This window comes from Buteo buteo, chromosome Z, assembly GCF_964188355.1.
Source record: "Buteo buteo chromosome Z, bButBut1.hap1.1, whole genome shotgun sequence".
Taxonomy (NCBI): domain Eukaryota; kingdom Metazoa; phylum Chordata; class Aves; order Accipitriformes; family Accipitridae; genus Buteo; species Buteo buteo.
The window spans coordinates 51673714-51699955 of record NC_134204.1 but is presented as its reverse complement, the minus strand read 5'-3'; the positions used below and the strand labels follow the sequence as shown (position 1 = coordinate 51699955).

At 54.4% G+C, this 26242-nt stretch overlaps 1 protein-coding gene across 1 annotated transcript in view; it reads right to left on the bottom strand.

Moving 5' to 3' along the window:
* The window catches only part of LOC142026622 (maestro heat-like repeat-containing protein family member 2B), a 68230-nt gene that overhangs the window by 6666 nt on the left and 35322 nt on the right, over window positions 1-26242 (bottom strand). The window contains exons 3-22 of the mRNA XM_075019803.1: window positions 10161-10326; window positions 9667-9765; window positions 8972-9123; window positions 8500-8643; window positions 7886-7978; window positions 7322-7391; window positions 7097-7210; window positions 6560-6633; window positions 6119-6235; window positions 4999-5106; window positions 4646-4805; window positions 4224-4264; window positions 3811-3952; window positions 3070-3122; window positions 2524-2631; window positions 2156-2275; window positions 1833-1955; window positions 821-982; window positions 471-593; window positions 83-150 (exon numbers count right to left, since the gene is read on the bottom strand). Of these exons, the coding sequence (XP_074875904.1) occupies window positions 83-150; window positions 471-593; window positions 821-982; window positions 1833-1955; window positions 2156-2275; window positions 2524-2631; window positions 3070-3122; window positions 3811-3952; window positions 4224-4264; window positions 4646-4805; window positions 4999-5106; window positions 6119-6235; window positions 6560-6633; window positions 7097-7210; window positions 7322-7391; window positions 7886-7978; window positions 8500-8643; window positions 8972-9123; window positions 9667-9765; window positions 10161-10326 (2237 nt within the window). The remainder of the gene's footprint in view (window positions 1-82; window positions 151-470; window positions 594-820; window positions 983-1832; window positions 1956-2155; window positions 2276-2523; window positions 2632-3069; window positions 3123-3810; window positions 3953-4223; window positions 4265-4645; window positions 4806-4998; window positions 5107-6118; window positions 6236-6559; window positions 6634-7096; window positions 7211-7321; window positions 7392-7885; window positions 7979-8499; window positions 8644-8971; window positions 9124-9666; window positions 9766-10160; window positions 10327-26242) is intronic.

Sequence of the window (26242 nt, the reverse complement as noted above, 5' to 3'; positions counted from 1 at the left end):
CAGCCCCAGCAGCTCCTGGCCCCGTGCTCAAGCTGGGCTGGGGCACACTGGGAGCGCCCAGAGCCTGGGGAACAGACCTCACCTCAACTCCTCCAGGGCCTGAAACACTCCATACACCAGGGAGTCCCAGGGCTCCCTCTTCATCCAGTCCTGCAAGTCCCAGAGACAAGTGCAGAGTTGGCAGCGGGCAGGGACACGGGACAGCCCTCCCGCCGCCCCGGGGACAGGCTCTGCTGCCAGGCCTGGGCAGACGCTGCCCCATCTCCCCCATGGAACCCCAAAGGCACTGCAGGAGGGACCCTGCTCCTCAGCCACAGCCACCCAGTACCAGCACCCAAGGGCCCCACCAGCTCCGGACACAGCTCTAGGAGCTCGCGTGAAGCCGAGAGACCACCGTGCCTCTGGGGAAACCAGGCTGATGCTGCAGCCCAAAACTCCCCCGTGTGACGGCTCCAGCTACGGACACTCACCAGCAGGGTCCGCGTCGCCTCCTGCTTTGAGGGGAGCTCAAAGCTGCCGCAGTCGCCCACAGCCTGGATGGCACAACTGACCTCGGCGATGCTCTGCACCAGGGCGAGCTTGAGCTGCAAGTCCTGAGGCCAAAGAGAGCAAAGCACCCCTTGAACTCTTTGAAGGGCTGCGAGGTGGAAGAGGAGCATGGGCAGGGGGAACCCACGGAGGGCTGGCATCTGGACGTTGAGGACAAACCCCTCCTTGGGAGGTCTTTAGGAAGAGACCGCCCATCTCGGTACACCCCGGCCCCGAGGGGCTGGAGCTAGGGCACCCAGGCATCCCCACCTTACGCGCCCTGTGCTCCTACCCTCTCTTTATCTCTGGAGAGCCTCAGGATATTGCCCATGATTTCTTTATCCACGCAGGTGAGCAGCTGCTCCTTGGGGGCATGCAGTGCAATGCCGCTGTAGGTGCGCATGAGAGCAGCACGAATGGTCTGGGTTCTCTCCATCTTCTGCCGCTGCCGTACCTGTGTCGACAGAGATGCCCTGAGACGTCAGCCCCGGGACTCCTGCGGGCTCCTGCGGCGGGCTCCTGTGGCAGGCCCTGCCCCGCACCCTCGCCAGCTCCTTGTTTCCCCCAGCACCTCCCAGCAGCTCCCCAAGCTGTGAGTGCTGGGGCTGGGAGTTGTTCCCACCCTGCAGCTTGAGTTGTCTCTCTCGGAGAGGGAGGAGGTGCAGCCAGCATCGCACACACTGCTGGCTGTTATACTACTGACTCGAGAGGTCGGGGAGCTGTCTGGAACCTTTCTGCAGACAGGTACCCGACACAGCCTGTCACGGTCCTGCTCAGAGCCGTGCAGCCTGTGTGGGTCAGTGGCGCAGATGAGCCCGGTCTGCTCACCTACCCAGGCCAGGCCGCGCTGCTCTCTCTGCAGGGCCCCACCCTGCCCAGAAAGGCTTCCCCACGGCCCCCAGGTGGGGAGCAGAGCCAACGAGACCTCACCAGGCTCCTGCTCCCAGCCCTCAGCTTTGAGGAAGGGGCAGAGTGTCACACTGTGCCCACCCCCTTGTCACCAGCTCCTGCTGAAGTTAAGTCAGGGCAACGTGGCTGCAAGCAAGCAAGCAAGCAAGCAAGCAAGCGCGCGCTGCAGCTGCCCCAGCTGGGTGGCTCTGATCCACCAGGTGCCAAACCCCATCCTCTCCAAAGACACCTCAGGGGCCCCAAGGCCAGGATGTCCCCTCTGAAACACAGGTCTCGGGTAGCTCTTCCAAGACGGTTAATCTAAAGGCAGCTGCCACAGGGTGGCTGCTGCAGGTGTAGAAGTGGAAAGAAGCCCAAAAAAGGAAAGCCAACCAGCAAGCCCCTCGTTCCTTTACCTTCCAGTCCGTGGAACCCTGGTAGGACCAGTCTCTGGTGAGAGCGGCAGAGAACATAGTCACCGTGTCCAAGGCCAGGTAGAAGTGGCTCTCGGCAGCGTGGGACACAACAGAAATCATTCCCTGCAACCACGGAGAAATGGGGAGTCAGTTCCAGTCCAGGCATTCAGCTGTGGCCAGCGACAGTGGCCAGGCAGGACGTTGCAGCAAGCAGGAAACAGCAGCAACGGGGAAAGCAAGGAGGTCTGGAGCTGGGCCAGGAGCAGCCCTCCCTCTCCCCCAGGAAAATCCAGGGGATGCTCAGGACAGGAGCATCACCTCACCTTGGCCTCAGACAGCTCCACAGGGTTTGTCTCCTGGAGGAACCTCAGCACCTGCCCTTGGACGTGTCTGAGGTCCTGACAAGCTGCCAGCACCGTCCCAAGAGCCTTGTACAGGAAAAGCTGAAAGAGAAGAAGCCGAGCCCGAGATGCAGTCATGGCCCGACCTGTCAGGAGAGGGCTGGCCCTAGATGGACCCCACCACCTCCGGGAGCAGGCAGAACCGGCCACGATGCCAGGCTGTGGCCAGCCGCTGGGGCAGCCCAGGGGAAACGTCTTCTGGGGACGAGGGAAAGGAAAGCAGTGAAATCTGCCTGTGTGGGCAGAGCACCAGCACCAGCTCCAGCTCCAGTGCCGGGCAGGACACACACCTTCTCCCAGGAGCCGGCAGCAGAGCTGCCCAGCCACTGGCTCAGCTCCTGGCTCAGGCCTACAGTCCAGGCCTTGTCGTCCACGGGCTCCAGCGACGCTCGCAGAAACTGGTGTGAACGGGAAAGGAAGCGAGTGTTCCCCTGACTTTGGCCAGGGCCCTTTCCACGCCCACGTGTCCCAGGATGCTGCGGGGGAGAGCTGCCAGGAATGGCAGTCTCTTCCCCCACCCCACCCAACCCTCTTTTCACCAGCTTCCCTCTCCTCCTAACGCCTCATGTGAGACCCCCCAGCAGGCCAGACTTAGAGGAGGAGGCAGTGCTAAGGCGCGTGCCACAGCGTTAGAGGGCATTGGCCATCAGCTGTGGCACGTGTGCAGGCAGCAGTTCCTCTTGAGTGGGCAGGCACCTACTGCCGGGGGAGGCGCAGGGTGCTCAGCAGGTGCCCCCACCTCCTGGTGCCTACACAGGCAGCCCCGAGCTTCCTCCCACAACTTTGCTCCCTCTTCTCCCCCCTCGATTTGTGACACCCCCGCAAGGATGCTGTACCTTAAGCACACGGCGCTCCCACTCTGCAGAGGCCAGGGAGCTCTCAGTTCTGCCTAGGAAGCAAGAGGAAGCAAGAGCTCTCGCAGCTATTTAAGCTCACACCAAAGGCGAGTCCGGCGCTCTCCTCTGCAGTCTGACCTCCCAAAAGTCCCAGGCCATCAGGCTAGAGAGGGCCTACGCGAAAGCCCTTGCGAGGCCAAAGACACAGGAGGGATCCCAGGGGCGGTCGTCAGAGGCATTGACTCAGTCTGGGGAAGGACGCACTGGCCACAGCAGGTCCCCACTGAGTGACTGCAGCTCCCAGAACAACTCCAACCACCCAGTCCCAACACACGTTTTCTCCCGAACCACCCATTGCCTTTTGCCCATTTCCAGCCCTTCTCCCAGGCTACTGCCGAGGACAGCTGCTGCAAACCTCGCCTGGCCTGGGGACTTGGTCCTCCAAAGCCGAGGGCTGCACGCCCTCCAGGAGCACCAGTCCCGTCCCTCTCCCAGACACCATCCTTGGGTGATGCCAAGACCTGCCCTCCAAGGGGACATCAACGGCCCCGTCCATCCCCTGGGCCGAACTGATGCCAGGGGACAGCTGCCCCCAGCCTCAGCACCGGCTCCCTGGAAGGGGAAAGGCAGTAGAGCAAGTGCTGGGGAACTGGGGACAATTCCCTTCCATCGCGCTGGGCAGCTGCGTTTTCCTGCCCCCCTCCCTCCCCTCCAGCCTCTCCCTCCCCACCTGCACTTTACCTTCCAGGTACTGCAGCAGGAGGGGGATCTCGGTCGCCCACGCCGCCTCCAAGCCTCTGTGGATCCTGCCGCGGAGGGCCTGAAGCAGCTGCAAGGCAGCAACTGCGTGTTCGCGGCTCGGGTAAGGAGCTGCCGCCACCACCTAGAGGAGGGCAGGAGAGAAGGGTCGCTCCTGCCACCAGAGCCACAGCTTCTCCCAGGAGGGAGCTCGGTGCCGCTTGGCTGGCAGCAGGCAGCCGATGGCTTCACCCAGGGTGCTGCCAGCCCTGAGAATGGAGCGGGATCCCTGATGGGCTCGGGCATGCTGCCTCCTCATTGGGGGCTCCCGGCACTGGCCTCAACAGCATCTCTACCCCGGGATCTCCCACCACCCCTGGCCAGAAAAGCTCTTTCCCCAGGGCCCCGCTACTCACCAGCAGTCGAGCCAGCAGGGCCTGGGGAGCCGGCAGCCGGGCTGTGGGGAGGCAGAAAGGCTGGGTGAGCCGACGAGCCTCACGCCCCCGATAGCCCCACACAGGGCGGAGGGCTGAGAGCAGCTGCGCTGCAATAGCACTGGCTAGGGGGCTCCCCAGGGCTGCCCAGCAGGAGATGAAGGCAGCTCCAGCATGGCCAGGAGCAAGCCCTGGCTCACCAGGAGAGCGCTGCGAGCAGGAGAGCCAGGCCTCTGCGCCGGGCAAGGGGCCACACAGGGCAGAGCCCCTTGTGCCCAGCAGCAGAGCCTGTCTCTGCCCTTTGCTTTTCCTGGGCTCCCGCTCAGGGCTGGTGGGGCGCAGGGAGACGCGGGCTGGCCTGACCCCTGGCCAAACCCAGCAGCAGCACTCGCTGGGGCTCCTACCTTGCTCCTGGGAGTCCATGGCATCCGGCTCCTCCTCCTCCTCCTCGCACCCCGCTCTCTCCCGTCTCTCAACCAGGGCTCGGAGACAGCGGGAGAGCGGGATCAGCATGCCGCTGTACTGGGCTGGCACCACGTACTGCAGCAGCCTCGGCCACAGGAGCTGCAGAGAAGAACCGGGCAATTCGCCACACTGGCATTTTTGTTCAGCACGAAGACAAAAAGGACGGTCTACGTTTCCCTGAGCCTGGTGCACTTCAGCGCAGGAGGGGACAGGTTCAGGGCATGGGGGAGCACACGGAAAAATGTCCTGAAGGCAAGAAGTGGCCACAGCAGCAGGACAGAGGGCAACTTACTTTGGTCATCCCTCTCAGAGTGATGTCCAGTGAGCCCACGATGTCCATGCACAGGGCTCGAATTGCTCCATCCTCCGGGTTTTCCCAGGCAAAAAGGCCTCCTGCCACCTGTAAGACAGAGTTGGCAAACCCCCAGTTACCCTCAGCTCCCAACTGATGAGGCTCAGGCACGCCTCACCAGTGCTCCTCTTGCTCCTGTGCCTGCCTCCCTCCTGAAGGCCAGACGGACCCAGCTCAAGGACCGGGTCCCAGACCCTGGGAAGGACTGGGAAGTCTGGGAGCAGACAGTGCTGCTGCTTGTCTACTCGGTCCCCTGGGGCCCAAATGCTGCTGTCGTGCCACCAAAGCAGAGGTGAGGAAAGTGCCCTTCAGCAAGGCTGTGCTCAGTGCCAGCCCTGGAGGCAGCACACCCAGCCCGACGGATGTGGAGGAGCACCCAGAAGCCCTTTCCTTTGCCCTGCTCCCAAAGCAGAGCCTCCCCGAGCCTCAGAGCGACACACATGGATCTCCCAGCTAGAGGGAAGGTGCGGCCAGAGGGAACGTCCTTGGCGAGTCAGCGGGAGGCTCGGCCATCCCCAGTTTTCACCTCCTGGGCACCCAGCTGAATGCTGGGAAATGCTCACCACAGGGACTGCCAAACGGCCCGTCCCCTTGCCAGAAGGGATGTGGGGCCCCAGACTGTTACTGGATGGGCAGGGTGTGCTTTGGGGGGCCAGAGCACGAGAACACCACAGAAGGCTCCTCTAGCCAGGCCCACCTGTCTGCACTGGCTGTGTTTTGCTCACCGTCCATCAGCATTTAAGGATGGAAGATGTCCTGTCCCTACAAGACCCTCCCTTTGCAAGGCGGCTTTGCCAAAGGCGCCTGTGGGCACAGCTCGGCACCACAGTGCCGGCTGGCATGCCGAGGTGTAAACCCACATCATTCACTGACATGTCCACCAACACCGGCACAGACACCCACAAGGAACGGCCATTCAGAAGCGGCTCTGATGGCAGTGCCAGTGCCGATGGCTCTGCAGCATGGAGCTCTCCAAGGCCAAGGGCGCCGGCAGGAGCTCTCAGCACGGTCCAGGCGCTGGTCAAAAAAACCAGCCCTGGGTGTCCTGCTCTGCCCTTACCAGTCTGCCCGAGGTCCGGCTGAACTCACTGAAGATGTGCCCCACATCCCATGGCCAGCAGCTCTGGGATCCAGAGCTGAGCAGCTCCCTGATGAACTCCAGAACTGCCCTCCGCACCTGCCAGGGGAGAGTGTGGTTATGACCCTCCTGTTCAAAACCCAAAGGGTTTGTGCCTTTGTGGCTCGCAGAGAGGTGGCAAGGCCACGGCAGAAGCTTTCGCTCCTGGCGTCAGGGCTGGGCTTCAGCACCAGGCTGGACGGGCATTTGCCCCGCAGAGCGCAGAGACCTCCCCGCTCCGCTCTGCCAGGTCTCCCCAGGGACGAGCCATCAGCCGCCACCTGGGCCACGCGCCAGCACTTCCCCAGGCCCCCTGGCTCTGTCCCAAGGGAAAGGGTTTCTCTGCCTCCCCTGGCGGCACCCTCCCTTCCCAAACCAGTTCACCTGGGCACTGGGGTCACTGCACAAGGAGCGCATGGCCTCCACCAGCTGGGGCAGCTTCTCTCTCACCGCAGGTGCTGGAAGAGATACGGAGAGGTGTGCATTGAGGCAGAGCCCCAGTGGCAGAAGGGATCCCCTGAAGCTTCCAATGGGACAGAAGAGCGGGGCCCGATTGGCTTCATGGGAAGCAGTGGTGTAGCCAGAGCAACCCCACTTCCAGAGGCACGGCTATTTTACAGGGACCGAAGGCTATGGCAACACAGAGAACAAGAGAAACAGCACGGGTACGAGCAGCTCCTGTGCAAAGCAGCCCACCTGCCCGCCCACCAGCCTGCCTGTGTTACAGAGCTTGGAGCGTCTTCCCTGGTGTGCCGGCATTTCTAACTGCCGGGGGAGAGCCCTGTTGCGGGACGTCAGCTCGGCTGGGGGACCCGCTCTTCGCAGCTCCCTTTGGGTGCAGGTGCACCACTTTCGGCCCGTTCCTGCTGTCAGCCCAGCAGCCCCAACCCCTGCCTTGCGTCCCTGGTCTGTGGCACTGACCGTCAGCATGGACCAGCACTCCCAGCAGGCCCAGGGCTGCCACGCGACCGGCCTCACTCCCACCGCTCAGCTGGGAGTGCAGAAACATGCCTGTCTCCTCGGGGCGCATTCGTGCTGTGGGGAAGAAATCGCATTCTGCATCAGCAGGCAGCTGTCCCCAACAGCCAAGGACAGGGAGAGAGCTGCCACGGCACGGCGGGCCATCGCCCAGTCTCCTCTCCTTACCCTGCAGCATGATGCAGCGGGACAGCACTGCCTTCTGGGCCGGGCCAGGCTCCTCGGTCACATCAGAGAGCTGTGGGAACAAGGACCATTTTAGAGAAAGTGGCATCAGTGCTGAGAGGGACTGAAAAGAAACGGTGCTCTCCGTTCTCCTCTCCCTGGGCACTCTGGGCATGGGACCCGCAGCCGAAACCCAGCCCACCCCACGGTGGCCCCGGGCACACGCAGAGGTTTGCGGCAGCCCAGGCTGCCCGGGAGCTGAGGCTGAGCAGCGCTGAAAGGCTGCCCTCAGGGTGCTGGCGCTCCAGAGTCCTCCTGCAACTTGGCTGAGAGGGAAATGGCTGTGGGAACCTGGCTGCCCCTCAGGCCCGTTCCAAACAGCCACGATCAGGCCTCCTGCAGCCTTAAGATGGCACCCGGATTGAAGTCCTGGCGTGCTCCGGGCCTGCAGGAAGGTCCCAGTGGAGGAACGCCCTGCTCTGCCCTGCCAGCCGGCAGGTCTCTGCCCTCCGTGGCAATCACGGGTGCAGGCCCCAGGCTTGTGGCAGGGCGCAGGGCTCCCCTTACCTGGCGGTGCACAGCGGTGCTGATGGCAAGAGCCATGCCCTGCGGGATTGGGGTCTGAACTCCCTCCAGCATCTCCAGGACATAGCTGAGGCTCTACAAGAGAACGGGGGGGGAAGAGGAGGCTAAAGTCACCTAAAGGCGCTTGGGAAGGGAGAAACCCAGCACATCTGGGATAAGGGGAGCCCCAAACATCAGCTCCCAGGGAAAAGCCCGATGAGCAGAGCAGCATCAAGAGGGTCTCTTTCCTCAGAACGGAGCCCGGGCTTGACAACTCAGTTTCCCACTCATCAGACCTCGCCAGTCGCCGCATGGGACTGGACATGGCCCTGGGCATTCGGGCAAAGCTCCTCCTGCACACAGAGCCCCAGGGAGCTGGCAATGCCTCCCTTCCTGAGCAGATGAGCCCCAGGGACTCTTGCCTCCCTCCCGCCCCGCCCCGGGTTTCTCCTTTCTTGCCCAAAGAGCCCAGGAAACCTCAGGCCTCCTCTGCTCTTCCTGTTCCTTCTCTAAGGGCTTCCCAGCTCCTCCTGGCACCCCACAGCTCCCCAGTGCCTCTCTTAGCATTCGCACAGACCCACCCCAGCAGCCACGCCGGGCCCTGTGCAACATCTCACCTTGGTGAGCCGGGAGGTGTCTCGGACCTCCTGGTATTGCTGCAGGAGCCAGAGGAGCTGCTCCCAGGTGTGCTCTCGGTGCTGCTCCTCATGCAGAAGGACCCCCAGCATGGCAGCCACTGCCCCGAGGACAGCCTGCTTGTCCTGAAGAGGGAAGGGAGAGGCTCCGCTTGGAGGGCTGAAGGTCTGCCTAGTGCTCAGCATCCCCTGGACACCGGTCTGCCCTTCCCACTGGGAGGGGTTTCCCTTTCCCTTCTGCCCTGCAGAAGAAGGGCTCGCTCCAGAGGAGAGAGAGCACTTCCCCACCCTGCTACCCCAGCCCTCCCTGCAGAAAGGCCCCAAGGCTCGGCTGCTTCCTGTTGGGAAGCCCCCTTCCCCTCGGCCCTCTGCTCGCACCCCACTGGGCACAGATGGACCCAGCGCCACGGACATCCCTGCTGCAGCCCCAGGTGTGGAAAGCAGCACTTCTCACCTCTTCCTCCTTGCAGTCCAGCCAATTTGCCACCACATAGCGGAAGACCGGGTAAATGGCTTCACAGAACTGTGCTACCCCCTTGCGAGGGAAGGGGCATTGCTCCCAGCTGCAGAAGTATGTACTGACTCCTTTCGACCACTGCTCCAGGACTGCACCAGGACAAAGGAAAAGGGAGCATGTGAGAGTCTGCAGCGGGGACGGTACCTTGCATTCACACCCAAGCCTGCTTTAAGGACAGTCCCAGGCTCGGCAGGGCTCAGCCCAGGACTAGGCTCCGGATCTCTGTGCTCTTGAGGTGCCTGGATTCAAACACCCCACCGTTTCTCTCCTCCTCACACCCATCGCACCTTCCCTTCCCTTCCCTTCCCTTCCCTTCCCTTCCCTTCCCTTCCCTTCCCTTCCCTTCCCTTCCCTTCCCTTCCCTTCCCTTCCCTTCCCTTCCCGAGCAGGGAGTTTAATCCCAGAGGGAAGCGGGGGAACAGAAACCATGGGAAGGGAGCCAGGAGTTTCTCCGTGCAGCACTGCCGTGTCCCGCCCACAGAAACCTCCTGGCCTTCCCCCGCGCCTCCTACACACTCGCTGCAGTTTGGGATTGCTGCGGGCTCACACCCACCACGTCCCCTCTGAGATCACATGGAGGCATCGAAGGCCGCCCCTGCCCCTAGGACCCCAGCCAAGGAGCTGACACTCACCACTGCAGACGGCATGCAGGACCTCGCCGCTCCCCACCTGGGTCAGCACGGCACGCAGGGCGAGCAGCGTCATTCCCACAAAGGGGATGCACCGCAGGGCTGCAGAGGAGGCAGGGACAGAGGGACCGAGAGGGTCGGTGAGAGACATGGGAGACTGGGGTCCATCCCTGCCAGGGCTGGGGCTGCTGGGCCACGCAGGACGTGCCGGAGGGCGTGGGACGGGCTGCCTTCCCCAGGGGGGACACAGGGAAGCCCTTTGGGGAAATGGGGAGGACGGTGCGGGGCCAAGACCCCGCAGGTTTGTCTCCAGCACCTTCCTGCCCTTTGGGAACTGGGATCGGGCTGATAAGGCAGAGCTGCCAACTGGCCCTGGCACGGAACAAGGAGGCACGGCAACTCTGTAGCCCCCCAGTTCAACACAGGGCATTTAGGGAGGGGGAGGATCCCTTCTCCTTGTTATCACAGATCTCTACCCAAGGCCCAGGGTGCCATACCATATCTGCGGGCCATTTTGCCCAAGGTGAGGAGCACAATCTCATCAGGGACCTTCCTCATGGCCTTCAGGTGGCTCTGGAGCTCAGACATGACAAAGTGGAAGTGGGAGCGGGCCAGAGCTACCAAGACGTCACTAGCAGCCATCTTCACGTCACCTGTCACACCCTGCAAAAGCGTCACAGGTTAAACACTCCGGAGAAAAAGGCTGGGGCACTAGGGCAGGCTGAATGACCCCATCTCCTCTGCAAGACCCCTCGGGACAGCTGTGCTCGGGGCCGAGCGGTTGCTGCCTCTTGTACCCTGGGATAGGCGAGATGAGGGAGGCTTTTCCCCAGAGCAGCCCTGTGCTGCTGCCCCCTCACCCTCTCCATGCAGATGCCAGGAACAAACTGCCGCAGACTCAAGACCCCCCTGGGACCTCTCCGTGGGGCTGGTGGGTTGCCACGGCTCTTCCTCAAAGCAGGACAAACAGTGTTGAGCTTGAACCCAGCTGTCGCTCAGTTAGAGACAGCCCCGAGTCTGCTTCTCTACACACTTCTCTGCCTCCCTGTGGAGTGATTGCTAGAAGTGACTTACCAGTATGTTCCTTGCACCCCCTTGAGGGAAGGCAAAACCTCCAGGGTGGAATGCAGTGGACACGCAAGGAATTGGTTCCCTAATAATTCTCTGTGCAACGTAACCTGCAACCTTAGATGTTAGCAACACCAAGGGAGTTTGGTGTGCTGACCCTGAGAGAAGTAACACGGAGGGTGGAGTGGGGCGGAGACGCCGCGGCCAGTCTCTGTGCTATTATCACAGGGATAGGGAACTGGAACGATAGGAACGGTAGGTCCCTGCATTGAATCCATGGAAGCAAGGAGGTAAAATCATGGGGGTTCTGTCGACCTACCGCCCTACTTCTGATTTATCTCCTAAGTGCCCTGTCCTGGAGTACTGACATGCAAAATCACATCCTCCGGGTGAACTTTGCTCATTATAATACCAAAACACACCTCCATCCCAAAAGCTACCCGCCTCCAAAGTGCAACCACCCCTCACTGAGCCTGCGCTCTGAATTTTTTTCTAGCATGTCCTTTTAAAAGCAAAGCGAGAGAACTTAATACCAATCAAAGTAAAGGCATGCATGACTAGAGTCACTCGAGCTCCACCTAAATAGGAAAACAGTACAAAAAGGCCCAAAGAGAGGGGGACTGTTAGGGAAGATACCGTCGTGGACAAGTTGGGAGGACATCACTGCCTTCTGGGGTCAGTCGACAGGCTGAACCTCTCTTCCCCCCAGAGGGACACCTCTTGGGTGAGATTCGAACACTCGGCTGTACCGAGTGCTTTCCTGGGAAACTTAGAATTCTTTAGAGCTCTTTCTCTTCCATAATTTAACGCGCTTGTAGTCGACTGTATTATTATTGGCACGTGCCTTGCAGACAGTGTATTTATCATCGGCAATCCAAAAGAACCTGTACTCCTGTTACTTTAATAAACTATTCATTTATTCAATTATACTATTCATTAAAATCTAGCCATCATAGCTCGTTGAATGCAACCAAGCTCCTTAAGTCTGGCTGTGATAGTTCATTGAACGCAACTAAATTGAAAGTACAGTGCGCTATTTGTGCATCCGTAATCGTGATAGTTCAACACATTGAACGCGACCGGACTTAAAGTGCTGAATTGGGCATCACCCAGAATCTAAGCCTAGCCGCCCCCAGCCCCTCTGACATCTAAGGACAAGCTGGAACGCAAGGGGGTTTATTTTCTGCCTAAAGTCTTTACCCTTGAACACAACACTCCCCTCTCCAAATTCCCTGTCATGATGAGTCCCCAGAGCCTCTCCCTTAGGACCTCTACTGGGTCTGAACAACCGAGGAGCACCCCTGCACCACTCTATATTTCCCCCAAAACCAGGGGCAGAGGCAGGCTGCTTGGGTGGCCTTGAAAGAGAACAAGCTCACCTGGGCTGCTCGCATGTCACTCAACGCCTCTGCTATCAGGCGGTTCACAACACCACTCGTCAAACAGCCGTCGCCTCCCCACAAGACGCTCTCCAGCTCCCGGTATGTCTCCACTCGGTCACCCTGGGGACGGACCACAAAGGGGAGTGATGGGACTTGCTTTGCCCTTGTTCCCAGGGAGCCACGACAGAGACCTGCTGCCCCCCAAATCATCTGCATGACACAGGCATGAGGGATGAGTTGCAGGCATCGGTCAGGACAGCCACGGGGAACAGCAGGATCTTCTGTGGCGCCTCTGACACTGGCAGAGAGTCAGACAGGGAGATCGACTCCACCGGGGCAAAAGGCCACGTGGGAGCCTGGGCGGTCACTCCTGAAAACGGGGGATGGCGGAGGTCAGGGGGAAAGTGCCGGACAAGGAAGGGTGTGACTGTTCACTCAACTCCTGTGATTTTGGCTAACCCAGCTCCTGCTAAGGCCTGGTGTATGCTGGGAGCAGCATCATTAGGTCAAAGCGAGAGCACCGCGTAGGCAGGACGGGTGGCCCGAGAGAGCTAAAGGGCCATGATGCAGCCATTAGCAGCTGCGGATGGCTGCCTCCGGCAGCCATTACCTTTTGTCTGGCAGTCTCCTCAGAATCCACTAACGTAAGGAAATGGTATAGACCCAGCCTCCAAGCTGGAGGGTATAAAACATCAGCTTACTCAAAAAGCTTTTGAAGCAGATCCAACAGCAGCGGAACTGCTGAGGCTTTCATGCTTCCCGGTGCGACACAGGGGACGCCCACACCGTGATGGAGGAGGAAGGGTGAGCGCTCTCTCTGTTGGCTCATAGGTTCATAGCAAAAAAAATCTTTTTTTTGCTCATAGGTGCACGATATTAAGAGTTACAGATTCTAAGTTATGAAACCTTATGACTTGACTGGTGAAGGAGTGAATTCACGTGATAGACGAGTCTGGGAAAAGGGAATTGAGCCCCTGTCATGTTTTATTATTGTATTTCTTACTGAGCTCATGAAATAAAGTTGAAATCACAGCGTATGTTGTCCTGTACATTTGAGAGATCCAAATGGACCGTGACAAAGGGGAAGGCATGGGAACGAGACATGCCCCGAGGAGGGGAAGTCGTGAGCACCCTGCGCCTTGGGGCCCAGTGTTGCTCCTCGCACGGGCAGGAGCCCCAGCACTGGGAGCTCCCGGGGAAACGAGTGGGGAACAATGGCATTAGTCCAGCTTGAGCAGCAGGATCAGCGCCTGGGGACAAAGTGCCTGCAGGAGGGCAGAGGTGCTGTCAGGTGAGACGCCCCTCTGCCACGGCACCCGGGGAAGCCAGGGGCACGGAGGGGAGCCCTCAACCCCCACCTCACCTCATGGTCTTGCAGTCGCTTTAGCAGAGAAGTCCCGACGGCCACAAGGGTAGTGACGGCCGCAGGGACAGTCCCCATCCCCCTGCCTCTGTCCTCAGAACGCGCAGGTCTGGACTGGGAACGCACGCATGGGCAGAGAGCTGCAAGAAAAGAAAGAAATGGCTTTGCTGACTGCAGGGCTTCGCACCAGGGAGGGGTGAGGATCTTCCCAGACTGCCCCAGCACTATCAGCCTGTGCTGGGCTGTACTGGCAAGAGGGAAGTCAGTGGGACGAGGGGAGGGAGTCTTCCCCTCACTGCGGCAGTGGGAAGACCACCCTGGGGGACTGGGCCCATCCTGGGCTCCTCAGTGACAGAACGGCAGCAATGCGCTGCAGCGAGTCCAGCACAGGGGCCCTGAGCTGGCCAGGGGATGGACATGGGCTCCGCAAGGAGAGGCCGGCAGGGCTGGGGCTGGGCAGCCCTGACAAGAGCCGGCCAGCCCAAGTCACCTCTGAGCGGTCCCCAGCTGCCTCACGGAGGGCAGGGAGAGGATGGAGCCAGGACCCTCCGGGACGTGCCTGGCAGCAGGATGAGAGGTGATGGGACGCAGCCCCCAGCACCCGGCCGGGACAGACACTGCCTCCAGCACGTATCAGACCCCAGCCTCCCACCAGCCCCTCACCTATGAGTGCTCTCATCCTCCGCATGGGCAGCAGGATCCCCCGGATCGACATACTGCTCCTCCAGGCAAAAGCCATGAGAAACTGGGGCAGCACCAGCCCCAGGAGGAAGATGTAGAGCCCAACCATTGTGACCTCACAGAGGGCTCCGGTGACATGGGGACATGTGGTGGGGACGCAGCAGCACCCTGGGGACCCCCCCAGGCCCAGAAATGCAGGATTTTCCATCACTTGAATTTGCTCATGGTCCTCAAACGGTTTTAGCAAAGACTTTCTCCAGACAGCCCTTCCCAGCTCTGTCCCTGGGAAGACTGGGACTTCTTTCCTCTCTCAGAAGAGAAGACTTTTCCTTCGGCAGGGGACTGATACTGGTGGGGTGTTCCCAGGCCCTTGTGCCTGAAGGCAGGAGTCTGGAGAAGAACAAGCAGCAGTGGATGGGGATCAAGTCAGGTGAAAGGCAGAACATTAAAGCCATTAAGTTTACTAAGAGTAGAGAAATGAGTCTTATGACCATCAAGAAGAAGGAGAAATGTTTTTAGAGCACGCTACTGTTAGTGTCTTTAGTGAATGTAGAACTAAGGCAAATTATGTGGTGGGTTGAGCTCAGGTGGGAGCTAAGCCCTGCTCCCCAAGCTGGGCAGGCAAATCAGAATGAGGAACTGCTGTCAGTTTTCTTTCCTCCCTCTGGCTTTGCTGAGGGGAGTGAAGAGCCTGTGTTTTTTCTAGAGCCATAGGATGCTTTGGGTTGGAAGGGACCTTAAACAAGGTTAGAAGGCTGTGGCATAGGCAGGCAAGAGGGGAGAGCCGTCCCTGGGCGGGCTCAAACCACCAAGCTTTCGGTTAACAGCCGAACGCGCTAACCGATTGCGCCACAGAGACTCCCGAAGTGAGCTCCCTGGGGCTTCCCAACGGCAGGCAGGTGTTTGGCCATTGCCAGGGAAGCAGAGCTTCCTCACGCGTAATGGTGACTTGGGAAGAGAAACACCACAACCCTCAATGCCCACCCTTCACCCTTGTCTCCCTGAACGAGGGACCTCCTCTCCCATGGCATTCCTGCGAGCAGTCCTGTCCCATTCCCTGCCCGCTGCAGACCACCCACCTGCAATTAGCAAAGGTGGGCACCAAATTAACTCCTCCTGGAGTCTTGCACAAGTGCTTAGACCTCAAGAAGCACAAAGGGGCCTCAGGGAGGCAGGGGCCCTCCAACACCACCTCCCAGCAGGCTCCTGCACCCAGAGCTTCTCGGCAGCCAAGCGCGCCGACTGCAGGCGAGCGCCCGGCTCCTCCGCACCGACGCAACCGCAGGCTGTAGCGGCAGCCCCTCAGCATCCGCCTCTTCTGCTTACAATAAACACCATGATGTTCTCCAGGACGCGTGTGTTTTTCGTGACCAAAGAGCAGCCCACTGTTTGGCGGGAAAGCCAAAGGGGAGGAGGGTTTCTCGGGGTGTGCCGCAATGTCATTTCACCCAAGTGCTGCAGCAGGCGACGCGTCCCTCGCGCTCTCCCAGCCTCCCACTCCCAAGCAGCAGGGCAGGGCTGCCCAAGAATCCTTAGCAGGGTCCCCGGGGAATCCGCTTTTGAGGGCTCAGGGGTCAGGACTGCTGGTCAGTCTTGAAGAGCCACCGTTCAAAAGCACAGGAGCAGGCCATCCCATCGTGTTGCAAGGCAAGCAAGCGGGGCCGAAGACCAGCTTGGCTTGGCAGGGAACTCTTCTTGGAACTCCTGAGGAAACAGAGGTTGGAGGATCACTAGAGGCAAGGCCAGGCTTCGCAGGAAGATTACAGAGCTGACCTTCGCATACGCAGGGAGAAAACATGAAAGGCCAAAGCTCAACTAGAGTTGCAACTGGCTATTGTTGTGCCAGACGGCAAGAAAGGACTTTATTAAGCATGTTAATAGCAAGAGGAGGTCCAAGGATTTCATCCCCCTGCGCTGCTTGGAGCAGGGAGGAGGTAGAGAATTCAGGGGGAAAGTTAAGCCTGGGAAGAAGGGAGGTGTGGCAAAGGTGTTTTTAAGATTTAGGCTTTATTTCTCATTATCCTACTCTGATTTAATTAATAATTAATAATTGATTAATAAATGATTTTTTTTTCCCCCAAGTCAAGGCTGTTTTGCCCGCAGTGGTAACTGGCAAGTGATCCCTCCCTGTCCTTATGCTGATGCACAAGCCTTTCGTTGTATTTTCTCGCCCCTGTCCAGCTGAGGAGGGGAGTGGTAGAGCAGCTTTGGTGGGCACCTGGTGTCCAGCCAGGGCCAACCCACCACGGACCCACACTTGAGGAAGACGGTCCCCTGGCAAACAGGGATGCAGAAAAAGCAGAGCCATTCAATGCTTTCTTTTCCTCAGTCTTTAATACTAATAGTAGACCTTGGGCTGTCCAGTCCTCCGATTTGGGAGGACCGCAACTGCAGGAACAGTGACTTTCATTTGCGGACACGGAAATTGTAAGGGGCCGGCGGCATCAGCTGAATGTTCCTAAGTCCACGAGGACTTGCTGGGACGCAGCAGGAGCTAGTGGACGTTATGGCAGGACCCTTCTCAATCATCCACCACAGGTCTTGGGAGCCTGGGGAGGTCCCCGCTGACTGGAAGCTACTCGACATTATTCCAGTTTACAAGAAGGGCACAAGGAAATAGGATAGAAATAGGAAGAGAAGTAGAAATACAAATAGAATAGAACAGAGCAGAAGAGAAGACTAGTTCATTTGGCAGGGACCTCCAACGATCATCCAGTCCAAATGCCTCTTCCACTTTAGGGCTGACCAAAAGTTAAAACTTACGATGAAGGGCATTGTCCAAACGCCTCTTTTTAAGGCAATGGCAGGCACTGGTGTCCTTTCCCACCTGAAGTTTCCCAGGAGTCCATCATTTTCCATCTTCTGTTCCATGCCCCTTTTCCCCCATCCAGCCAGACTTATCCCCTTCCCTCTCTTTGGACCTTCCTAGAGACATCCTCGGATGAGCCTCACATGTTTCCACAACCCCCTGAACAACATCACCCTGCAAAGTTTGGGCATCCTGCAAGGACTCCCCCAGTGCTAGAGGCAGTGACGCTCTTTAGCCTGCAAGGCCCCCTCGCAGTGTTTCTGCGGTTGACCCATCTCAGCTCTGCCGAAAAGGACATGGGAGGCCTGGTGGACCAGTCAGCACTGTGCCCTTGTGGCAAAGGTAGCCAGTGGTGTGCTGGGCTGCAGGGGGAGGAGTCTTTCCAGAGAGCCTTGCAAGCCCACCTCAAACTGAGTCTAAAGGCAACCAGAAGGGCTTCCCTAAATCGGTAAGTGGCAAAGAAGACTAGAGAAGATGGGGGCCCACTGCTCAATGAGGCAGGAGACCTGGTGACACAGCACATGGAAAAGTCTGAGGTACTAAATGCCGTCTTTGTCTCGGTGTTTAAAAGCAGACCATCTGTGAGAAATCCCACCAAACCCCTTCATCACCATCATCAAGCTCTAGACAGTCCAAACACTCCCTAAGATACAGGGCTACCCCACCCTCCCTCCTTCCTTGCCCATTCATTCTGAAGATTTTATAGCCATCCATTGCAGCACTCCCATTGTGTGAGTCATCCCAGCACGCTTCTGTAATTGCAGTTCTGTCATAATTTTCTAGCTGCACAATGGCTTCCAGCTCGTCCTCTTTGTTGCCTATGCTGTGTGCATTGGTGCAGAGGCACTTCAGTTTAAGCTATTGATCCTGCCACCTTTTTTGGGGGAAGCAGCCCTAAGTCTTACTTGACTGTTCTCAGGTGCTTCCATAGTTTCTAACACATCAACAACCCTTGCTTCTTTGCTACCGCATGGATCTCCATCCCCTACCCATCCTGAGTTGGCTAAGGAGCATTCACTGCTGCTCTGGTCAGCTTGGCTTTTTACCCTGTTGCCTGCAACTTCATAAGTGTCACCACTATGGACCCCATCCCCCAGGCTTCTCAATTTAAAGCTTACTTCACTACATTTGCTAGCCTGTTGACAAAGATTCCTTCGCCTTTTCTAGTCAGGTGGATCCCATCTCTCCCTAGCAGGTTCTAGTCATCAAAGAGTGTCCCACGATCATGAAAGCTAAAAGCCTTGCCATAGCACCAGCCACGTAGCCAAGTGTTGACTTGCATGAGGCCTCTGGTCCTGCCTGCACCCTTTCCTCTACTTGGTAAAAGACAGGAAGAGATAACTTGAGCACCAATCCCTTTCAATTGCACCGCCAGAACTTTGTAGTCTTGTTTGATTCTGCCCAGTCTGGGCTTGCTGTGTCATTCGTGACTACATGAAAGAATAACAGGGCATAACAGTCCCTGCTTCCAGACGTTGTGGCATCCTCTCAGTGACATGCCAGGCCATAGCACTGTAAGAGACTGAATTGTTATCTCGAGCCCTTTGCCTCAAAGATCGTTAGGCGCGAGGGACTGGAATGTCATCTCAAGGAAGTGTGAACTGTTTATCTCAAGCCCTTTTCCTCTGAGATGGCCTGTTTAAGCTGGACACTCCTCTGTCCATAAGGACTATTATCAGGCCACTGAGGCATCCAGGGGAGGAAACGGGCTGGAGCTGATAAAATACTGGTTTCTGGTGTCGATCACACGAAAGTCGTGCGATAGATGAAACCTGCAGCGCGTGACATCATCGAAATACGCCCTATAAAAACCGCAGAGACAAGCCGTGGGGGCTTTTCACCACCAAAGAACTTAAAATTGAGGACCAATGGGACGCTGCTGGATCCATGGTGGTGACTATCCTTGCAATCCTATCCTGACTGCTTGCTTGATTTCTGCCTTTTCCTCCATTCTATCCTATCGCCACTATTTTCCACTTTGGATGCTTTTGGTAACAAAAGCTTTTTTGGGTATACGGCATTTGACCTCGTTTGTGTCTTAATCTCGCTGTTGGGATCATATCAAAACCTTCCCCGGCATTGGATCGGGACGAGCACCTGGAAAGCAGCAAACTTTACATGATTCCTTCAGGCCAACAAATGGGTGCCTCAGTGCCCCTTAGCAGAGAGTCTCCCACTACAAGCACTCTCTGTTTCTTCTTGTGGTTTCTAATGTGTGCTGCAGCTACGGTTTCTCCCCGCAGAGCTTGCTCACAGGTGTTTTCACCTGTTAAGACATCCTATCTGTCCCCGGTTGTTACACAGGAGAGTGGAAATGGAAGCGGAGTCCTGCTCATGAGGGTCACCAGGGTCCACAGTGCCTCACTCTGAGTAGCATCAACCATAAGAGACTGGTTTTGAAACCCCTCATCTCTCTCTCCTTCTGCAGCCCCTCTAATACCACAGTCTTCTCCCTGTCTCCTGTCAGTCAGCCACCTGGTGTTACAGACCCTCGGCTTGCTTGCATCTTTCACAGGGACTCGCTTGGGCCTCAGGAGGAAGGCCTGGACACGCACTGCAACCTGAGGGCTGCACCACAAACTCCTTCCCTAGCACTTCTGCCTGGGTGGAAGCACCACACATCTCAGGGCTTCTCCCTGTAAAAAGCCCAGCTTTTGTTCTGAGACGAGCGCCCACCATTCTACTGAGGGGGGGCAGAAGTCGCTGCCCGATACCAGCAAGACAAGGCGGCCCAACCGCCGCGCCGCCCGGCCCGCACGCCCGTTTACCCGCCCAGGCCGCTAGCGCGCACTAGCGCCGCCTTTTATACTGCGGGGCGTGGCCGCGGTTGCTCGGTCCCGCCCACGTCTCCTTTGCCTCCTTTGCTGACGAGCGCTGGCGGCTCCTGGCTCCGCCCTCCGGGCGCTTCGCTGCCTGAGGAAACGGCCCTGCCCGCCGCCATCGGCCGCTGCGCTGCGGAGCGAGCCGGCGGCGGAGCCGATCGCCTCGGCCAGCATAGCCTTAGTTAATTACATTACCTGGGATTACTTTGAATTTGCCATAGAAATCAACAAATAAATCCCTAAAAGATGAGGAGAAAGAGGAAGGTGAAAGCCATGCTTCTACGTGCGTCTGTTTTGGGATTCGTGTCCCCAGTTTGCCTGTCTGTCTGTCGCACCCGTCTCCAAAGGCGCTGAAGGGGTATTAATTAGCTCCTTGGCTCAGCTGAAATACCCATCTGTTTTATACTTCCCACAACGCAAACAGGGCACTTGACGGTATTAAGGAGGAGGAAAGTGAAAACTCTTCTGTTAGAAGTAACAATTTTCACTGTTTGGAGAATCGTCTGTCTTCCTTAGGAAGCCTCCTTCTCAAAGGAGATTCCTCACAAAAACTCTCACCACTTCTACCTCTGATGACTGCAAAAAAAGCTGAAGCATTACCTTTGCTGTTGGTGAAGATCTTCAAAATGCCCAACATGGGAACCAAAAAAACCCTACAATTCTCAGAATAGGGAATGGCACTGTCTCCACATAATTATTAAAAACAGTGATGGCAATTACGCAAATCGATACTCAGATTAAACAGTGATGCACCTACCGAGGAGGATTTGAGTACCATAAAAGTACTGCGACTATGCTGAGATTGTGTAAATCGGACACTACACACAGCTTTGCTGATTCCCATAGTCCAAGCAATAACTGCCAAGTTCAGCTGAATAGTTCAGTTGCAATCCTCTAACTACTTGAGACACTCTTTTCAGGGCAATTTTAACTCAAGGGATATCCAAATTTGTTAGGATTTTTGCCTCCATAAAAAAAAAAAAAAAAAGTATGTCTGAACACACTTTTCCACACATGACAGAAAATGCCAGCAAGTTACTGACTTGCACAGCATTTGACATGAATATTCATCTTCCATAATTCTGCTAAAAATACTGTTTAAAAAAATGAGACACCCAGAAGAACTGAGTGTGAGAATAGTTTGTGGAAAAATGGAAAGAATTCTGCAGTTCTCATCCCAAGAAATAACATATTCAAAAAGTATAGACATGCAAGAGATTCTACAAATGTGACATCAGATAGCATCCTTCCAATTTAATATAACAGTATTTGCCTTGCCAAAAATATAGGTGAGTCAGACTGGTGCTAACAGAAGAACATAATCAGTGTAATGCATTGTTGTCATCTTAGCTTTCTGAAATAACAAGGTGACACAAAGAAAAGTTAGAGGAAACGCCACAGGAAAAAAGTAATTCATCTTCTCTGCAGCAAAGAAGCTGGGATTTTCTTTGTATTTTTTTGCCCACTAACTTGAACGAAATTCCGTAAAAGAAAGACAAACAGTATGAGTGTCTTGACTTCAATGCAGCTAAAAGAGAGACCTAGGACAAGATTCATAGTGGTGATGAGGCATCAACTGACACAGACAAGTAGATAACATTAGGCATACCCTTAGATACCAAAGTTCTCTTAGAAATCAACTCAGTTAAAAAATGTATTCCTGTCCACAAAGTCTAAAACCAAAACTGAAATCCAATATTATAGTATCTGCTTTCAGATCTGGATGTATATTACAAAGAAGTATTTTGTTTATTTTATAGTAGAAGTGCTTGGGAACCCTAATGCAAGATCATTTATTTGCGGTAAGAGCCACCACATATATGAAAAAGGAAAAAAGAAAAAAAAAAAGATGGCTAAATATCTGGTCATAAAAAGCAGTATTTCGTCTATTTAATTTTCCTGCTAAAACTGCTTGGTTTAAGGTTATTTTATGCTTCAGATTTCACAGTCTCTTTTCTTGCTTCCTTCATTTCAAAATGATGGGAAGAATGCGCTAATCACTGAATGGTTGCCTCAGGTTTTGGACATTCCAATTTTCAAACAGACTACACATGAAGTGCCACAAAAATACTCGGATTGTTTTCTCAAGATTGCTCATGCTTACTTTAATCACGCTTCTACCAGGAGATAAGAGACACTGAACTTCACAAGTTCCCATAATTTTTTTTTAATTAAATGTATTTAATTTGAACACCCAGAATAGGCATCTGACAACAGAGAACAATCAAAAGGTAGAGCTGAGCATAAGGCATCATCAGTTACTGCAACTGTCAAAGAATCTAGGCTTCTGTTGTCTTGATTAGTAACACTATGTTAGTAGTAAGTCAACACATTACTTCTACATTTTGATCTAATTAAAAAAAAAATCAATAATCAATGTGGAAATAAACACCTCAAAATCAAAGACTCACACACTCTCATCCTGCTGGGGGACTTGAACCACCCTGACATCTCCTGTAAAAGCAGCATGGCAAGCTGCAGACAATCCAGGAGACTCCTGGAATGCATTGAAGATAACTTGTTAAGCCCAGTAATAGACAGCCCTATCGGAGGGGTGCAATACTGGACCTGTTGGTCACCCAACACAAGTAAGCTAACCAGTGACGTCAAGATTGGAGGCAGCCTGAGCTGCAGCGATCACACACTGGTGGAGTTAGTAGTCCTGAGGGGTATGGGTCAGGCGAAGAGTAGTCTGGACTCTGAATTTTAAGAGAGCAACCTTCCATCTGTTCAAGGAGTTAGTCAATAGGACCCCCTGGGAAACTGCCCTCAGGAACAAGGGAGCAGAACAGAGCTGGCAGATATTGAAGGATGCTTTCTACAGAGTACAAGAGCTCTTGATCCCCAGGTGTAAGAAATCGGGAAAGGAAGGCAAGAGACAGGCACAGATGAGTGGAGACCTGCTGGTCAAACTAAAGGGTAAGAAAGAAATGCACAGGCAGTGGAAGCAGGGACAGGTATCCTGGGAAGAGTACAGGGATGCTGCCCGGTTGTGTAGGGATGGGGCCAGGAAGGCCAAGGAGCAGCTGGAGCTGAACCTGACAAAGGATGCAAAGAATAATAATAATAAGGGCTTCTACAGGTATGTCAGCCAGAAAAGGAAGGTCAAAGAAAGCATACCCCCATGAGGAACACAACTGGTAAACTGGTAACAACGGATGAGGAGAAGGCTGAGGTACACAACAACTTTTTTGCCTCAGTCTCACTGGCAACCTCTCTTCCCACATCTCTCAGTGGATGGACTGCAAGATGGGGACTGGGGAGCAAAGTCCCTCCCACTGTAAGAGAAGATCAGGTTCATGACCACCTGAGGAACCTGAACATACATAAGTCTATGGGACCTGATGAGATGCATCCCAGAGTCCTAAGGGAACTGCCCGGTGTAGTTGGCGAGCCACTCTCAAGCATATTTGAAAAGTCATGGCAATCAGGTGAAGTCCATGCTGACTGGAAAATGGGAAATGTTGCACCCATTTTTAAAAAGGGTAAAAAAGAGGACCTTGGGAACTACTGATTTGTCCACCTTGCCTCTGTGCCTGGGAAGATCACAGAACAGTTCTTCTTAGAAGCTATGCTGAAGCACATGGAGGACAGGGAGGTGATTTGAGACAGCCAACATGGCTTCTTCACCAAGGGCAAGTCCTGCCTGACCAGCCTAGTGGCTTCTATGATGGAGTGACCGTATCAGTGGACAAAGGGAAGAGCTACAGATGTCATCTATCTGGATTTCTGTAAGGCCTTTGACATGGTCCCCCACAACATCCTTCTCTCTAAATTGGAGAGATACAGATTTGATGGGTGTACTGTTCGGTGGATGAGGAATTGGTTGGTTGCATCCAGAGGGTAGTGGTCAATGGCTCAATGTCCAGATGAACATCCATGATGAGTGGTGTCCCTCAGGGGTCTGTATTGGGACCAGTACTGTTTCATATCTTCATCAATGACACAGACAGTGGGATCAAGCGCACCCTCAGCAAGTTTGCAGATGACACCAAGCTGAGTGGTGCTGTTGACGTGCCTGAGGGGACAGGATCCATCCAGAAGGACCTGGACAAGCTCGAGAAGTGGGTCCATGTGAACCTCAAGAGGTTCAACAAGGCCAAGTGCAAGGTCCTGCACCTGGGTTGAGGCAAACCCTGGTTTCAATACAGGCTGGGAGATGAAGGGATTGAGACCAGCCCTGTGGAGAAGGACTTGGGGGTACTGATGGATGAAAAGCTGGATGTGAGCCAGCAATGTGCACTTGCAGTCCAGAAAACCAACCGTATCCTGGGCTGCATCAAAAGGAGTGTGGTCGCCAGGTCAAGGGAGGTGATTCTCCCACTCTACTCTGCTCTTGTGAGACCCTACCTGGAGTTTGCATTCTGCTCTGGAGTCCTCAGCACAGGAAAGACATGGACCTGTTGGATCGGGTCCAGATGAGGGCCACAAAGATGATCGGGGGACAGAACACCTCTCCTATGAAGAAAGGCCGAGAGAGTTGGGGTTTTTCAGCCTGGGTAAGAGAAAGTTCCAGGGAGACCTTGTTGTGGCCTTTTAGTACTTAAAGGGGGCCTCTGAGAAAGTTGGGGACAGACTTTTTATCAGGGCCTTTTGCAATAGGACCAGGGGTAATGGTTTTAAACTAGAAGAGGGTAGATTTAGACTAGCTATAGGGAAGATATTTTTTTACAACAAGGGTGGTGAAACACTGGAACAGCTTGCCCAGAGAGGTGGTAGATGCCCCATCCCTGGAAACATTCAAGGTCAGGTTGGACGGGGCTTTGAGCAACATGATCTAGTTGAAGATGTCCGTGCTCGTTGCAGGGGGTTTGGACTAGATGACCTTTAAAGGTCCCTTCCAACCCAAAGTATTCTATGATTCTATGATAAAGTAGTTTGCTTTTGTGCAAGCAGCCTTAAAAAAAAATGAAATTCTTAACTGTAGCCAAAACAATCCTTTAAAAAGGTGCTCGCTGTGAGACCATGAGGGAAAAAGAATACGTAAAGTAATAAAACAGACATACTACATTCTCACGAGAACATGAAAGTATTCCCAGGATGATGACCACTTACTGGGTTAGTAAACAAAAAATTAGGGGACGGTAATCCTTAAATATGCATGCTTAGACACAGAGATGAATGTCTTAATTATTGTACTGCTAAAACACACAGCTTTAAAATGTATTGATTCCAGTTCAGCATAAAGATTTTTTTTTTAAAAAGGATAAATTATATATTCTGGACTACTTAAAACGATAAAGGCACAGCTGGAAAGATACACAAGCCTTTTCACTCTTAGGCAGTAGTGTTAGCCTGTAAAATTTTCTTAACTCATTTTACTAATGCAGTCCAAAGGCAACCAAAGCAAGTCATTCAGCTGTACTGAAGATGACACCTACTTAAATGAAAGAGCCACACTTAAACTACCATCCAGTAACACAGAAATTTTTAACTTCCCAAATGTACCTTATGGCTGGCTAACTGTTCTGGCTTGTTTTAACGCTGCAACGCATGTTAGATCAGCCAGGTGGAAGAGTCATTGTACAGTCCTCCATAGAAGAGTGTTAATAACAACAATATTCTCCTTTAGCACTGCATTTTTTTAAAGGTTGCTGAGAGTATCTCTTAAAAGGAGGATAAAAAGAAAACTCTAACCTTGCCAACTATCTTTAATTTATCTCACGTGCAAGGAAATGGAAAAATGTATTTTCATCTTGTTGAACTCTTCTGAATAATGCTTCTTTTATAACCTCACTCAAAATGTTTATCATTTTATAGTTCCAGGTTGGACACAGACAGAACTCCGAAATGAAATAAAATAAATTTGTACGTGTGTGAAGATACTGTTTTTGAAGGGATGGTTCCAGCCATTTGAGAATGCTCTACTGTCATAACCAGTATTTATTTTCCTCTAACTTTTAAAGCATTATCTGAAGTGCAACTCAGTAGAACTGAATGCAAACAGAAATGACAAGCAGATTGTAGTCAGATATCTCCGAGATGTAGAGACCTGCAGCACTTCATTTTACACCGCCAGCAAGGACTGCCTGATATACTTCCACAGAAGTAATTTTACATTTATCAACCTGTCAAAGCTATAAAGTTTTTGAAAGTTCAAAGCCAAGAAATACATAATGTGCAGATTCATCACACAGCAAATGAAATGAACAGCAATTAACAGGACACATTTAGATAATACTACACAAATTCTCTATTTTATTCAAAGATGCAGCTGACTATAAAATAACTCATGGTCCACAAAACAGGGCTGATAGGTCTAAATTTCTCCCAATTCAAACATCATGAAAGGCTAGATATAGTGAATAGATGGGAAGTAGGAACACTTTCCTACACAAATGCACTCTTAAATTACCTAGTCAGAAGGCATCAAGCACAAAGCATAATCAGCCAGTACCTACTCATACTCATCCAAAATTTTGGCTGTGTTTACACTGGATCACAATGAGCACTC